The 16,474-nt window shown below is 41.1% G+C and overlaps 1 protein-coding gene across 1 annotated transcript in view; it reads left to right on the top strand.

The window, feature by feature from the left end:
• Window positions 1–6,493: 6,493 nt before the first annotated feature.
• Window positions 6,494–16,474, top strand: part of thap1 (THAP domain containing, apoptosis associated protein 1) — a 10,512-nt gene continuing 531 nt past the window's right edge. The window contains exons 1-3 of the mRNA XM_088433253.1: window positions 6,494–6,826; window positions 11,146–11,347; window positions 16,286–16,474. The exon at window positions 16,286–16,474 is cut by the window's right edge and continues 531 nt beyond it. Of these exons, the coding sequence (XP_088289379.1) occupies window positions 6,756–6,826; window positions 11,146–11,347; window positions 16,286–16,474 (462 nt within the window). The 5' untranslated portion in view covers window positions 6,494–6,755. The remainder of the gene's footprint in view (window positions 6,827–11,145; window positions 11,348–16,285) is intronic.

Genomic DNA, 16,474 nt, shown 5'->3' with positions numbered 1-16,474 from the left:
AATATAAAAAGAGAAAAACACATTCACAAAAAGACGAAACAAAACAAAGAAAGAAAAACGCGTTTCAAATAACAAAACAAAACAAAATAGAAAAATGCAATACAAAAAAACGCAAAAAAAGAAAAGAAAAAACTTTTTACAAAAGTTGGAACGCGCACAACAATTTCACAAACGCACGCAACATTTCGAGAAACAAAACAAAGAAGGAAAAATGCAATTCAAAAACAAAACGCAAAAAAGAAAACAAAAAACTTTTTACAAATGTCGAAACGCACGCAACATTTTCACAAACACATGCAACATTTCGAGAAACAAAACATAGAAAGAAAAACGCATTTCAAAAGACAAAAGAAAACAACAAAAAGAAAGACACAATTTAAAAACAAAATGCAAAAAAATTAAAATAAAAAACCTTTTTTACAAAAGTTGAAACGCGCGCAACATTTTCACAAACGCACGCAACATTTCGAGAAACACTATTATTTAAAGACCAAACCGGAAGTGGTGGGCGCAGGAGGGAATAGTGGACTCACGACTGATTGGACGAGGAGGGGCAACTTGATTGCACGTAAATTGACTATGTATTTGAGCAGGAAGTTATTTCACGGGATGTAATAATTTCCTTAAAAAAAAAAAAAAAAATGAGCAGCAACACTGATTCTGACATGGGCACAATCAAAGAGTATTTTGAATCAGAACATACATATGACAAGACATGGGACTGAGGGGCCATATAGATAGAGAAAGGTCCGTGCTAGAGGTTGTAGTATGAAGGGAGGGACGTCACTGATTTGTTTGGTGATTTTGGAGTCCCTAACCCAACCAACCGCAGAGCTATTGATCAATATATTGGTAAATTATGGTCAATATGCATTTTTAAAAAATCCTTAAAATTAGGCAAAGGAATTTATTAGAAAACCAGCAGTTGTAGCATAATTGGGGGTACTTTATTGATGGTTGTAGATATTTAGGAATGTTTACCCCAACTCAACAAGGGGAGCCAGTGATTCATTTTGAGGGTATAAATGATTAACAAGCATTTAAGATAAATCCCCCAAATTTAACAAAATAATTTATTTAAAAAACAACTGTTGTAGTGTGATCATGAAAATGTCATTGATGTGCCCTGTGATTTTGGACTCCTTATATTAAACAATATTGCAGCTATAGATGAATATTTAGTTTATTAATGATTATTGATAACAAAACTTGTCCAAAATTAAACAAACGCTTTTTTATCCAAAAGCACTGTTCTAATATGATTATGTTAATGTCTTTGATGTGTTCGTTTCATAATCACAAATTGTGGCGTTACTGTTTTTTTTAACCCTCCTCACCTAGTAACTTGCAGACGGGTCCCTTGCGCACTCGCCCAGTCTTTGCTGCTCATCGAGATGAATTGTTTCTTTTCAGCAAAACAAACGGTTTAAATATTTTACAAATGTCTTTTTTTGACATTGTAGCAAGTATTCTGTGTCATGAAGGCGGCACAAAGGCAACTTTGGTGTTTAGACAACGTTTTGGCTGAGAGGTATTGATCGCGAAAGTCTGAATCTGCCATTATCTTGTCAACTTTACTTAAGTCCTGACCTCACTGAGTGAAGAATAGTTTTGCAGTCTGTGAAGCCCAATTTTTTCAATTGAGTCTTCAGCGTGCGCATACTTATGTTGATGCCATGATAAGTCCTCATCATATCCAGTATCACGTCATATGTATGTCCTGACTCAAAATACTCTTTGATTGCGCCCACGTCAGAATCGGTGTTGCCGCTCATTTTTTTTTTTTTTTAAGGAAATGATTACGTCCCGTGAAATAACATCCTGCTCTTATAAAAAGTCAATTTACGTCCAATCAGTCGTGAGTCCACTATTCCCTCCTGCCCCCACCACTTCTGGTTTGGTCTTTAAATAATAGTGTTTCTCAAAATGTTTGTGAAAATGTGCCGCTCGTTTCGACTTTTGTAAAAAAAAGTTGTTGTTTTTTTGCGTTTTGTTTTTAAATTGCGCTTTTCTTTTTGTTGTTTTGTTTTGTCTTTTGAAATGCGTTTTTCTTTCTTTGTTTTGTTTCTCGAAATGTTGCATGCGTTTGTGAAAATGGTGCGTGCGTTTCGACTTTTGTAAAAAAAAAAATCTTTTCTTTTTTGCGTTTTGTTTTTGAATTGCGTTTTTCTTTCTTTGTTTTGTGTCTCGAAATGTTCCGTGCGTTAAAACTTTTGTAAAACGTTTTTTCTTTTCTTTTTTTATATTTCTTTTTTAATTGCATTTGTCAGAGTTATCAATAATGAGAGACTGGAGAAAAGCCAAAACTCTGAGTCAAACACGATCTTTTGCAAAGGAGGGAGAGAGCACCAGGGTCTTTCAGGGTTTTCGGGCTCTCCTCCTCGTTTTGTTACAAGGGATACGCGGAATCAGAGAGGCCAAGAAACAGTACTCCAGGAGGATAGCTCATCACTTCAGCGAAAGCAGGGATGCACGGAGCCTGTGGCGGGGGATACAGATGATCACGGACTACAAGCCCCCATCACAGAGTTGTGACAGCTCCACTTCTCTGCTAAATCTTCTAAATGACTTCTTCGCTCGCTTTGAGGCACTAAACAACACGTCGGCACAGAAAACATCACCTCCTCCTGGCGAACAGGTGTTAACACTGTCCCCTGACGCCGTGAGAAGGACATTTAGCAGAGTCAACGCCCGCAAAACCTCTGGTCCTGATAATATCCCGGGACCTGTACTGAAGGACTGTGCTGGAGAGCTCACAGATGTCTTCACAGACATTTTAACATCTCCCTGAGCCAAGCTGTTGTTCCCACCTGCTTCAAGACCACCACTATCATCCCGGTCCCGAAGAAGTCATCACCCTCAAGTTTCAACGACTACCGTCCGGTAGCACTCACTCCCATCCTCATGAAGTGCTTTGAACGGCTAGTGCTGAAACACATCAAAACTGTCCTCCCACCCTCCATGGACCCCTTCCAGTTCGCGTATCGGTCGAATCGCTCGACTGACGACGCCATCACCACCACCCTCCACTCAGCCCTCACCCATCTGGACAATAAGAATTCCTACGTCAGAATGCTGTTCATCGACTTCAGTTCAGCCTTCAACACAATCATCCCCCAACAGCTCATCATTAAACTGGACCGGCTGGGGATCAACACATCACTCTGCAACTGGCTGCTGGACTTCCTGACTGGGAGACCTCAGGCAGTCCGGGTCGGCAAAAACACATCCAGTACGACCATATTGAACACTGGGGCACCCCAAGGATGTGTGTTAAGCCCCCTCCTCTTCACTCTGCTGACCCACGACTGCACAGCACTGCACAGCTCCAATCTCCTCGTCAAGTTCGCTGATGACACAACTGTGGCGGGCCTCATCAGCAACGACGACGAGACCATCTATCGGAGCGAGGTGAGCCGCCTGGCCCTGTGGTGTGACCGCAACAATCTCTCTCTAAACGTAGAGAAGACGAAAGAGATTGTTGTGGACTTCAGGAGAACACGCCCTCAGCATGCGCCCCTGACCATCAACAGTGCTGTGGTCGAGAGGGTGAGCAGCACCAAGTTTCTGGGGGTGCATGTCACTGAGGACCTCTCCTGGACCACCAACACCGCATCACTGGCAAAGAAAGCCAACCAGCGCCTCTACTTCCTCCGCAAATTGAGGAGAGCCAGGACCCCGGCCCACATCATGCGGACCTTCTACAGAGGCACCATTGAGAGCATCCTGACAAGCGGCATCACCGTGTGGTACGGAGCCTGCTCCAGCTCCTGTAAGAAAGTCCTCCAACGCATGGTGAGAGCCGCTGAAAAGACCATTGGTACCTCTCTCCCTTCTCTCGGAGAGCTGTACACCTCTCACCTCACCCGCAAAGCCCTCTGCATCGCGAGAGACTCCACCCATCCGTCACACAGCCTCTTCAGCCTGCTGCCATCAGGCAGGAGACTGCGGAGTCTGCGAGCCAGAACAAACAGACTAAGGGACAGCTTCATCCACCAGGCTGTCAGGATGCTCAACTCTCTCCCTGCTCTGCCCTCGCTCCTCACATCCACTCCACCTGGACTCTGACTTCCCAGTCCCACTCCATTTCATAAGCAACAGTCACTTTACTCACAGTCACTTTACAATAGGCACTTTATAACAGGTACTTTATAGTCACTTATAACAGTCATTTATAAATAGTCATCTAGTCATTTTATATAACCATCCCTTTTTGCACAACCATGCACACCTGTTTTTATTTTGTGTTTTGTTCATAGATATTGTCAGATTTTACAGTTGTCTATTTTTATATATATTTACTTTTCTTTAGCTCATTTTTACTTGCCACTAAGGTTAGAGAGTCACGAAATTTCAATTCTCTGCCTGTCCTTGCACATGTGGTAGAATTGACAATAAAGCAAACTTTGACTTGACTTGACTTTGATACAAAGAAGGCGATTACAGGTTTGAAAATAATACCATATAAGGAATTGGTTCATCTGTAGTGTGAGTGTGTGTGTGTGTGTGTGTGTTAGTTGATGTGCAATCAATGTGTATCAATGTGTTTTTATATGATAATATCTATATACATAAACGATTCTTCCATCATTTCCCTCCTGTTTAACAAATAAAAACACATCACTTATCCTATTGCCACACTCCATAAAGATTTTCATGACAATAATCATAATATGCATTTAAATCCATTAAATCCCTGTTTCACAGTTGTCACTTGGTTCTTCTTTCAACAAGGCTATACATTCAGCACTTAACATAATTTTGGTAATGGTGCCATGTATCATCCTAGTTATCATGGTGTGGAGGCACGGTAAAACACATCCAGTGAATAAACAAAACAATAACAGCACGGCCACAATCGATGTTACAATTCTGAGTAGGATTCTTGCCCAACGATGTAAGCCACGAAAACGGGTCCCAGCCTTTATTAACATGTTCTTGGGATTGGGCATCTCTGATGTTTTTCATATTTTGTATGGCCTCCGCGATTATATGTCCATCTCCAGCGTTGTCGGGGATATATGTGCAACATGTGTCATTCACCATAGCACAAACTCCTCCCTGTGCTGCAGTCAACAAATCTAGCACTATTCGATTTTGCAAAACCATTATTCGGATATCAGTCATATCCTCGTCACTTGCTTCCCAAGCTTTAATACTAGAATTTATGAAGAGACCCAATCGGTAATTCATAGTTTCTACTCTCAGCATTACCTTAGCCACGCCAATGTGAGGGAAAAGACCCAACACAACTTTATTTCCTGCCGACCATAATTTGAAATCTTCTGGTACATTAGAACCCCAGACAGCATCATGCCGCTTACTTGTCTGAGTTTCTAATCCTCTTCTCTGTCTGGTTTTACTCGGCATTGCAGCAGAAATAACATAAGTATGATCATGAACGCGTACTGGTGCACATATACCCCCCCATTCTATCGGGAGCTGCAAATATAATTCATGACCGCACAACCAATAAAATTCATCCATTACATAGGTATTTCCTTTGAAGGGATGATTTAAGTAAGGCAGACCTATACAAGGACATTGTTTAGGGCAAGGAGCCAAAAGTACTGTTCCTGTGGAGGTGGTGTTCATGGGTATATATGTCAAGTTACAGAATTGGGCTGGTATCGCTCCCACAAAATTGGTATCATTATTAAGATAACACCCAGGAAATATCGTCCCTGGCGGAATTGATGCATATAGGGTAATAGCAGCTGTATAATTGATACGAGTGAACCTTTGCAAGGTAACACATCCATGCCTTATCAATTCACCAGAATCACCGAATATAGATAGGTTCTTTGATTTTCCATGAACAGCATATTCAGTTACACAGGAGGAGATAAGCTCTTCTAAAGCTGCTACTTCTAAGCGGGGATGTGTGGAGGAAGCAGGCATTTTAGTGCATACGTAGCAATCCGACCAGTTGCTCACTTTTGCAACCAATGAGACATATCTAATACCATGTATTTGTCAAGAAAATATTTCTTTTTTTTTTGTTTGTGTTTTGTCTTTTGAAAGGCGTTTTTCTTTCTTTGTTTTGTTTCGTCTTTTGTAAATGTGTTTTTCTCTTTTTAATTTTGCTTCGTTATTTGTTTTTTTCATTTGCACTTCAGGGCCACCGTCATGAACCTCTGTCAAATTGAAATTCCGGAAATTGTACCTTTTTTAACAAAAGAAAAGCAATATAAACAGCCGTTAAAAAAGAGTTAACTTTAATGTCTAAATTTTAAATTTTAAGTCTGTTCGTTCCCCGGCATCGTTTTGCGCCTCTCCAGACAGGGTGCGCCTAGTCATGACGTCATGGCAAACGTGGAGGGAATGATGTAGGCCAAGTAGCAACCTTTTATTTTGAAAGTTAAGTTATCCCCCCCTCCCCCCACAGACACACACACACACACACACACACACACACACACACACACATTGGTAGGACATTACCGTAATGCTAAGTATGAAATAAAACTGTGAAAATTTGGCTACACTTGTTCTTTCGAATTGAGGCTTGGCCGCAGTGCTGAATTGTTGTTGTTTTTTAGCCGCAGTGCTAAGTGTCGATGTCCTTTTTGCGACTTCGCAACATGAACTCCCAGTTCAGAGGGGCGTTCTGGGGCATTTTATAGTCAGAAATATCAAAGTTCCGATGATTTTGAATGCAACATAAAACGTAATTACGGCCGCCATCATTTTTAGTGGCAGTGAAGCTGGCGGAGAAAACACAAACGTGACAGGAACAGTGTGATTGAGCAGCTATGGTTCAGACTTGCTCAGCTTACGGCTGTAAAAACCGGTATCACAAAGATAAAGAGATTTCCTTCCACAAGTGAGTTCACTCTACCTATTAGTTGATCGTTACCATTAGCTATTCAAATTATATACTATATAGTTTATATGAACTATGAAGTATGTACCGGACATAATGTCAGGCGGCCTCATTTTCATTCTTTATACTGTATTTTATTTTAACGAGGTCAATGGCTCGCCAAGGTGGTGACATAGCGAGCACTCTCGAACTTATTCTCTCATACGAAAAAGTTTAATAACAGAAATTAAACCGCCGTGAGTGGCATCTTTTTTGTTATTCGTCATGTAAAGCAATTTAGAAACTGTTAAGCGTTCTTCTCCAACTCCTAACAGTTTCAACTGGCCCCCGATTCCAGATTCGTGTCGATTGTTGACATGTTTTTTTTTTTTTTTATTTCCTGACTGCAGATTCGTTACAACCCCCTGGAAATTGATGAATTGCCTGTCGTCTTCATCAATAAACGCGCTAAACAAAGCGGCTCCTTTTCAACTCCTGATTTTCTGCATAACATTCTAAACTGTGAAAATCCACAAAGGGTGAAAATAAGCTTCACGAATGTGATTTGAACCCTTGACACGGAGAAATAAATAAATAGCGCACGTGCAGACGAGTTATCCACTACACTATTCTTCGGCACGGTTCGGAATGTGCATAAGTAATACCTGCACGCATTATTCATACAGTGAAACTGCTGTTCCATATGATTATGATGATGATTATGAATTATGCATGAGTATTAAATGCGATCGTACGGATTAAGGCTGGAATGCGTTATTCTCCTTTTGGGTTGTAGGACTGAGAAGGGAGCCGATTGCAACATCTTTCTTAATTTATCTTATAATATGTCAAAAAAATATTTTCGATTCTCCCGATATCCCATCTGTGAGGGGGGCATGTGCCGTTTATTTAATCCTCCGCGTCGCGGGTTCAAGTTCCGCTCGTGTCACGTACCTTTATCCTTTTTCGATTTTCACTGTTTACTATTTCTTGCAGATAATCGGGATGAAAATGAGCTGCTTTGTTTTGCGCGTTTATTGATGAGGAGGACAGTTAACTAATTCAGCAATTTTCAGGTGGCTAGTGAGGAATCCGTCAGTAAACAAAAAAGAAAGAAATTGAAAAAAAACATGCCAACAGTAGACCCATATCTGGAGTTATGGGGCATTTAAGTTGGGAGCCAGTTGACTTGTAATAGTCAATTTGTGCGATTCAACACGCACAAACTGGGGTGATTGTTTAGATCAGGGTTGTCCAAAGTCGGTCCTCGAGGGGCGCTGTCCGGCATGTTTTCCAGGTTTCTTTTCGTGACACACCTGATTCAAATGATCAGGATCGTTACCATGTTTCAGCTGACCTTGCTGATGAACTGATCATTTGAATCAGGTGTGTCAGGAAAAGAAACCTGGAAAACATGTAGGACAGCGGCCCTCGAGGACCGACTTTGGTCACCCTTGGTTTAGATGCTAAAAGCGACCATCGAAGAGGGTGGGTCTTTACCAGGGGTGTCAAACTAATTTTAGCTCACGGGCTGCATGGAGGAAAATCTACTCACAAGTGGGCCGAACGGGTAAAAAAAAAAATATCATGGTATATATCATTAATAATTATTAATTAATACAGTTAGTGTCAAATATGTATCAATTTTTGCTATGCTCGCCCCATAAATCCCGCAGAAGTATTGCAAAACAGCATCTTATCTTAAATTGCATGGGAATTTGCTATGATCTTCTTTTTTTTTTTAAACTAAAAATGAATAAATAAGTACAATAAAACACTTGGTATCCAGATTGCCCAGTTAGTGTCAATTATATGTCGATTTTTGCTGTGCACGCCATTTAATTCCCCTAATTGGTGCTGTAGTGTCTCATTTTGGACACTAGGTGGCACCAATGTAATTATATACACCATTGGTCCCCAACCACCGGTCCGCGGCCCATTACCGGTCCATGGATCAACTGGTACTGGGCTGCGGGGGCTGCACCCAAAATAATGTTTTGGAAATTATTTAGTTTAACAGTACATACGTTTGTGCTTGATCTTTGTTTTTTTGGCGCCGCTTCTGGCAGCTGTTGATATTACATACATAGTGAGAAGGATGATGTGGTTTTTAGAACTGCCAGCAGCAGCAGCAACCACACCCCGTGGTGATATTACATAGTGAGAACATACATAGTGAGAAGGATGATGTGGTCAGCACACCCCACGGTCTGCAATATAAATCTAAAGCGTTGACCGATTTGTGGTGACAAAAAAGGTTGGGGACCGCTGATATACACGACAGAAGATGTTACAAACTCAAAGCAGTCATGACTGCATGCTCATTGCTAACCTGTAAATGAAGTAAATTGAAAAATAAATACAAGACTGATTGTTTATAATACTGCACAGAATAGAGCCAAATATCCGGTAATGGCCCAGTTGGTGACCCTTGCCCATTGTTAATCACTTCGGGGTGATCGAAGGATTTTACCTCAGCTGAGCCGGAGCATGACGAGATGCTAATGCTAGCGCTAATGCCAACAAGAACACTTGTGCAGTGTTCCACCTAATGCCATTTAAGCAATCAGCAAGGTATTTTACAGAGTGATTACTGGTCACTTCCACTTGTAAGTCACAGTGATTTTCTGGGCAGTAAAAGTGTGATTAATCAAATGTTTAATTAATTAAATACGTTTATACGTTTCATTAATTAAATAAGTTTCATTAATTAAATAAATCAGTTTAATTACATGTGTCGTTTAAGTACCACATATATAAAATTGTCTTCTTAGTTATTTCACAGTCTTGCGTTCCGGTATTTCATGAATTGATTTTATCTATCAAACTCTCCCATCAAAGATTGATTGGCGGGCCCTCACACTTGATTGGTTACCCTGCTCTTCAAGATAGACCAACCAATGTGGATTACTTTGATCACTCTTGGGACAATGCTGTGATTGCAAAATGTGATAACTTCAATACATTCATCCACTTTATGATGAATAAAATCCTTTTCTGTATTCTCTATAAAATATAAAATGTCATACCTGTTCTCAATAAAAATAATAATTATAAATAAATATTTGTTCACAGAAAATTATTAAACATAAAGCGTCCTGTTTTGGGATTACAGTAGAGATCTCTTCACAAAACTACATCATTAACTTAATCATTAATAAATATTTGTCCACAAAAAATAATCAACATAAAGTGTCAGATCCCGTTCTCTAAAAGAAATAATTATATATAAATATTTGTCCACAGAAAAATTTTCAACTTAACGTGTCCTCTTCTGGAATCATAGTACCGATGTGTTCACAAAAATAAATAATTAACTTGACAGGTAACGAGAGGTGGCGTATACAAGTTGGGTCAAAGCAATGTAATATGGAGGAGAATCTGAGTTTTTACAATCATGAATTGATTAACTTACTGAACATTAATTTAGTTTTATAGACCTATATTTTCCTGAAACAATTCAATAATTTTTTTAAAAAGATTTTTGCATGTTTGTTTTATTTAAAATCTCGTGTACTCCCTGAAGTTCCTTCCAAGTACCACCCAGGGGTACTAGTACGCCCGTTTGAGAATCATTGAGTTAAGATGTCTCTACCTAACTCGCCTGAAAGCTCACAAAGGTCCTCTGTCCTCTTTCGCCGCCATGTTTCCAATCACTTCACGCCTAAGCATTGGAGTGTACGAGATTTGAACTGAACAGGCTTTGGCACCGCCTACTATTCATAAAACACTGCCTAGTTGGTGCAACTGTTTCATTAATTAATTTTAGCTGTCAAAACCGCTTGTCATTGAGATGGGTGGATTCTAACACCTGATTGATTATACAGTACGCTGTTGTCAAGCCAAGACAGAGCAGGGTCGCCAATCAGGTAAATAAAAATAAATACCTGAAGGCGGTTAATATGGTGAGAAGTTGCACACTGCTCCGTATTCCACCAAGTTTATGATTCTGTAGTTATGCCAAAAGACTACAATTATTAAACGAGGGTGTTTTCTAACTGGACCACACAGCTGTACCTTGTTTGTCTTACTTGAATCAATTGGCGAACATGAACCTCTCAGTTTTTTGTAATATTCCTGTGTGTGAACAAGGATGGACTTGGACCTAGGCTCAGTCTGCTTACTTTTTTCTATTGAAAATAACGCTGTAACTACCTAAGCTTACGCAGGCACTGGCCAGGGAGAGGGACGTCTGGGCTTCCTTGCTCAAGCTGCCGCCTCCATGGCCTGGCAAAGTGGTCGCTAATAGATGGACAATGGATGCATGAAGTCTTAAGAACCTTTTTACAAAATTATTTACTTGGAAAAACAAAACTGTGCAATTGTCATTGTTCGTACAGGTTTCCAATGGCGCGTCCAGATATCTGTGGGAAATGGGTGGCAGCAATGAGAAGGAACAATTTCAAGCCAACGAAGTACAGTAATATTTGTTCACAGCACTTCACTAAGGACTGTTTCAAGAAGGAGTGCAACAACCGGGTGCTGAAGGAGAATGCTGTGCCTTCACTTTTCGACTATAACCTTGACATCAACGTAAAGCAGGTCAGAAAAAAATACTGGTGTTCTTCCTTGTTGTAATGTTATCCCTTTTTTCTTACGGTATGTGTGCATCTCCTTGAATTAAAATATCATGTTTTTTTGTTTTTTTTTTAGTAGTCCAAAAGTAAAACAGAATAAATTGTTATAGAGTGTTATTTCAACGGACAAGTGTGGGTGCCGTGCCTGTAGGAAAATGACTTTAGTCTTCCATAGTGATGTCACATTCTCAAACTACTGAGTCTTTTGAAGGGCGCTTCACTGTGAACGACTTAAGTCTTTGTAAGGAGTTGTACGACTTAAGTCTTTGTAAGGAGTTGTTCACCCCCCCCCCCCCCCCCCCCCTGCTCTTCATAATGTGTACATGCATAATTGCAATCTGACTGTGTATAATAGTTACAGTGGTATGAAAAAGTATCTGAACCTTTTGGAATTTCTCACATTTCTGAATGAAATCACCATCAAATGTGATCTGATCTTTGTCAAAATCACACAGATGAAACAACAGTGTCTGCTTTAACTAAAACCACCCAAACATTTATAGGTTTTCATCTTTTAATGAGGAAGGATTGCATGCAAACAATGACAGAAGGGGGGCGAATAAGTAACTGAACCATCACGTTTATTATTTTGTGGTCCCCTCTTTGGTAGTAATAACTTCAACCCGATGCTTCCTGTAGCTGCAGATCAGTTTGGCACACCGATCAGGACTAATCTTGGCCCATTCTTCTTTACAAAACTGCTGTAGTTCAGTCAGATTCCTGGGATGTCTGGCATGAATCGCTGTCTTGAGGTCATGTCAGAGCATCTCAATGCGGTTCAAGTCTGGACTTTGACTTGGCCACTCCAGAATGTGTATTTTGTTCTCCTGAAACCATTCTAAAGTGGAAAAATAAATTCAAAAGTTTATCAGGATGTTTTGCAGGAAAACCCGAGGCCGTCCGTTAGACAGTTGTAGCTAAAAAGAGGTTGGATGCTGCACCAAGACTATGATCCAAAACGCACAAGTAAATCAACTTAAGAATGGTTTCAGGAGAACAAAATACACGTTCTGCAGTGTCCATGTCAAAGTCCAGACTTGAACCCCATTGAGATGTTGTGGCATGTCCATTGCCTGCATGTGCTGTACCTCTTCCATATCATTACAGCAGTGGTTCTTAACCTTGTTGGAGGCACCGAACCCCACGGTTTCGTATGCTCATTCACCGAACCCTTCTTTAGTAAAAAATAAAATATGATTTGAGTGAGTCCGTATGGCAATCGACCCTTTAGATCGCCGGCCGCAGGAGCTTATTTGCCTGGATCGGCGCTCAGGAGATAACGGGCTAATTCCGGTGTGTGGTCCCGACTGAGGAGGAGGTCTCACTCTGCTGCTTATCCAGCGCTCTCAAAGCGGACCGGTAGGGAGTCTCACTCAGACACATATACAGCCCTCTCTAAGCGGTCTGATAGGGAGGTCTCACTCTGCTGCATAAACCAGCGACCTCAAAGCAGACCGGGAGGAAATCTCAGAGCAGGACGCTTTCAATGACTGTGCCCACAAACTGCAGACTAGACTAAGGGGTGGACCTCTGCGGCGGAGGCTCCACCGAACCCCCGAGACCGACTCACCGAGCCCCTAGGGTTCAATCGAACCCTGGTTAAGAGCCACTGCATTACAGCAACCACGCAGGAATAAAGAATAGGCCTGGAGTGCATTAACATTCACAAGTTTTATTTATTGGCCACTCCCAATGCGTTTTGCATATAAGCAATGTTACCTCTCATTTTCAATGCATCTGAGCATTCACACAAGCTCCCTGAGCAGGTTTTGGACCAAGGTGAGCAACTTCAGACATGCACATTGTAGGAGCCATTGTTTCTTTATGTAATTATTATTGCATAAGTGATCACTGGGTGGCGGTATAGGTGGACGGGGTAGGGTTGAGGAGATAATTAGGAATATATATAAGGACAGGTGTGTTGGCAGCACGGGGATGGGTGACGGGGAGATCATACGGTTTTCACCGCAAACAACGCAAGGAAAACGCCACACCACGCCGCCACACAACTCAAGCTCTCAATGCTGTACATAACTAATAAATAAAGTGCAAACATCACAAGCGTAAAGTCTGGATTCGAGCACATCATTTACACACACCATTTCCTTGCTGCGCGTTAAAAACATCTCCCATCCCGCACCCACCTGAGCGGCTAAAAATTGTCACTGGATTAGTCGCTACACACATAGTGAGTCACCGTGTGCATATCTGATGTTGCTCCTAAAGTGACCTACTTTATATCACATAACTCACATTTTGTCGTTAATGAGCAAGGCAGGACGGGGGCTGTGTGTATATCCAGGGCCCTAGCTGCGGCCCTGGAACGAGCCAGCTGTGGCTCGTGCTTTGATGACACATGGCAGCTTGGAACTCTTAAGAATTCATGTGAAACAGCACGACCTGATGATGTCCAACAACTTTTAAGCATATGTATGGACTGGTAATATGCTTATGGTACTTATCCTGTCATTTATGAGGGGATCGCTGAGGTGAAAAGCGTTGTCCAGGACCAATACAGGAAAACAATGCATCGATGATTGGCAAGCTTGTAGGAGCTAATTCATAGAATTTGAAATTATTATTGGTTTTGATCCCGAAAACAGAATTAATTTAAATTTCTTTTTTTTTTTTTTTTTGCAATAGCCAAGAGCTAGAAAGTTACTTGTTTGTTGGTTGTTTTGGCTTTAAGGCAGGGTGAAAGGTGCATGATACTGGCCCTTTTAGAGCCTTGGATCATGCATCACAGAGTGCAGTTGAGATTGATTGCAGATTAGAGCACACAGTTTCTTTACAGTAATGTTTGCCTTTTATTTGAAGTATTTTTGTCCGAAAAGCTTTGGAACTACTGTGGGAATAAATTCATTGTTTTATTGAATCAAAGATTGACCTGTGGAAATGTTTATTTCATTTGAACCTGGGCAAGCATACGTGCTAGCCAGGCAGCCAGAAGTCTCAAGTCGCACAGTGTTGTCCCCCCCAAAAAAAGCTTTTTGTTCATTTTCAACAAGTTTGTTATTGTTATTTTTAGTCCTATATGTGGAGAAATAAGTGTTTTAGACATGGCAGTGTAATGTATAGTTTGCCCTTGTCACCACTGCAAAAAACGAGCCACAAAAAAATCTCACCCACTTTCACCGCTTGTTCGTCTACTTGCATATACTATGACAGTCGTTACATTTCAAAAGAAGCACATTTGTATTTTTTACTTTGGCTTGGTGTGTGGATGTGTTGCTCCTCATTCGTTTTGCGTGGAAAATGGGTTTGTATTTGCATCTCCTAACGCTGCGCTGTTGTTGTCTAGCTAACCTGCACGGGGTGTATATGCAGGGAGCGTTTCTGTCAATGCATTTGATTGGATGAATAGTGTCAGGAAAACTTATCATATCATTGGCTGGACACTTGTCACTCGCTGTCACAATGCAAAATGGTACAGAAAACATTATTGTTGGTCTAATTAATTAATTGTATAGCACAACTGTACATATGACAATAAATCCCTCAAATCCCAAATCTAATTAATTAGATAAGTTGAGGCCTAGTATTATATATTATTAAATGCTTATATATTGCATTGTATTATGTGCAACGTAGATTTTGCTGCGCGCTGAGAACATGTGAGCAGTGCGCAGTTGCGGATGTGCGCAGCTCAGAGGGAACACTGCATATAAGCAGTTGCTATTTTTTATTGGTTACCAAAACGTTCTTTTAGAAGAGCCTTCGCCATAATTTAACCACACTCATTAGCCATTTCCTGGCAACTGCGCACCAACCATTGCGGATGTCCTCCTGTGAATTGTTCCAACTCGTATAAAGCATCAGCCTTTGACACCTTTTCTTCCACTCTTTGCTCAAAGGCTCTAATGAATGCCTTGTACTGGAGAGGGTCACCTTGAAATGTTGGACACTCTCTTGGAGGTAGAGAGCTTGACTTTCATTTTGCTTTTCCAAAAAAATAGATTATCATGTATATTCTTTGCATTGTTACACAATTGAAGCAGTTCTGTAAGAAGGTTTTGTCTGTCTTTGGCAACCATGGATTTATGCCACACAGGCACCCCAAATTATTTTAAGTGCGCACAAAATAAATGGGCATATTATACGTACTCTTCTGTCCTTAAAGTGGGCGCCATGCAGCCCAGTACCGCTCAGTGCCACAGCCGAACTTCAGTAGAGTGCTGCAAGCCTCCAACAGCAACACCGGCTTCCCTCCTTCTTCCGCGCGTCTCCTCTGCCAGTCTCGAACACAGCTACACTGATGCAGTTCCAAACAATCCGATTGTCAAAATGGAAGTGGTTTTGACAAAAGTAAAAGCCTTCGTCCTATACGGAGCGCTTGAGGATTGAGCCGTGAATGGACCCAGCTGACATGCCTTTCTGGTTCTTAACTGAGGGCTGTGTGTAAAAAAAAATTGACAATTTGACAGCTGCACTTGTGTCCATGGATTTACTTCCATGTCTACATTCAAAATGTAAACATAATAAACCATAAGCCATCGTCAACCATAAATAAATACATTTCCCCAACAGCATTTGAAATTATAACATACCTGTGCTCAAAACCGTTTGCCCTTCCGGTTCAATCCTACTGCACCCTATTGTGAACCTGGTGCTTATATAAGTCACAGCGCCACCCTAAGGATACATGTATATTTTGTATTTGGCCCTTAGTGCTATTTAATCATGTTTGGTCAGGTACTTGCTTCACTCTAGTCAGACGTCTGCGCCAACGAAGTTTAACCACGGCTCACCGTGATCCTGACTACGTACAACCAAGAAATGGAAAAATTGGATTGAAAACAAATGTTCCTGTGCAGAATTGGAGAGGTCAAAAATGAAGTATTACTTTTTGAGTGTTACCACATTGCTATGTGAAAAATCAAGTTTTTATTTTTCTGTTTAACAGTCAGGGTGTCTGGAGGATCCTTTTCCGTCAGAGGTCCACTTCCCCCTTTCCTTTCCCCTTCCCTCTGATGTTGTCATGGAGGATGTGGAGTCTGAGCGTGTAAGGATTCCACCGGACATCCCCAGTGACACAGTGGTCGTCTCCTGCGACCATAACTATACAGCGGAAGACTCTGCGCGGCAGAAGAAG

Source organism: Hippichthys cyanospilos, chromosome 14 (genome assembly GCF_059441005.1).
Source record: "Hippichthys cyanospilos isolate Australia breed blue-spotted pipefish chromosome 14, RoL_Hcya_1.0, whole genome shotgun sequence".
In the NCBI taxonomy this organism is placed as follows: Eukaryota; Metazoa; Chordata; class Actinopteri; order Syngnathiformes; family Syngnathidae; genus Hippichthys; species Hippichthys cyanospilos.
This window is presented reverse-complemented; position numbering and strand designations above follow the sequence as displayed.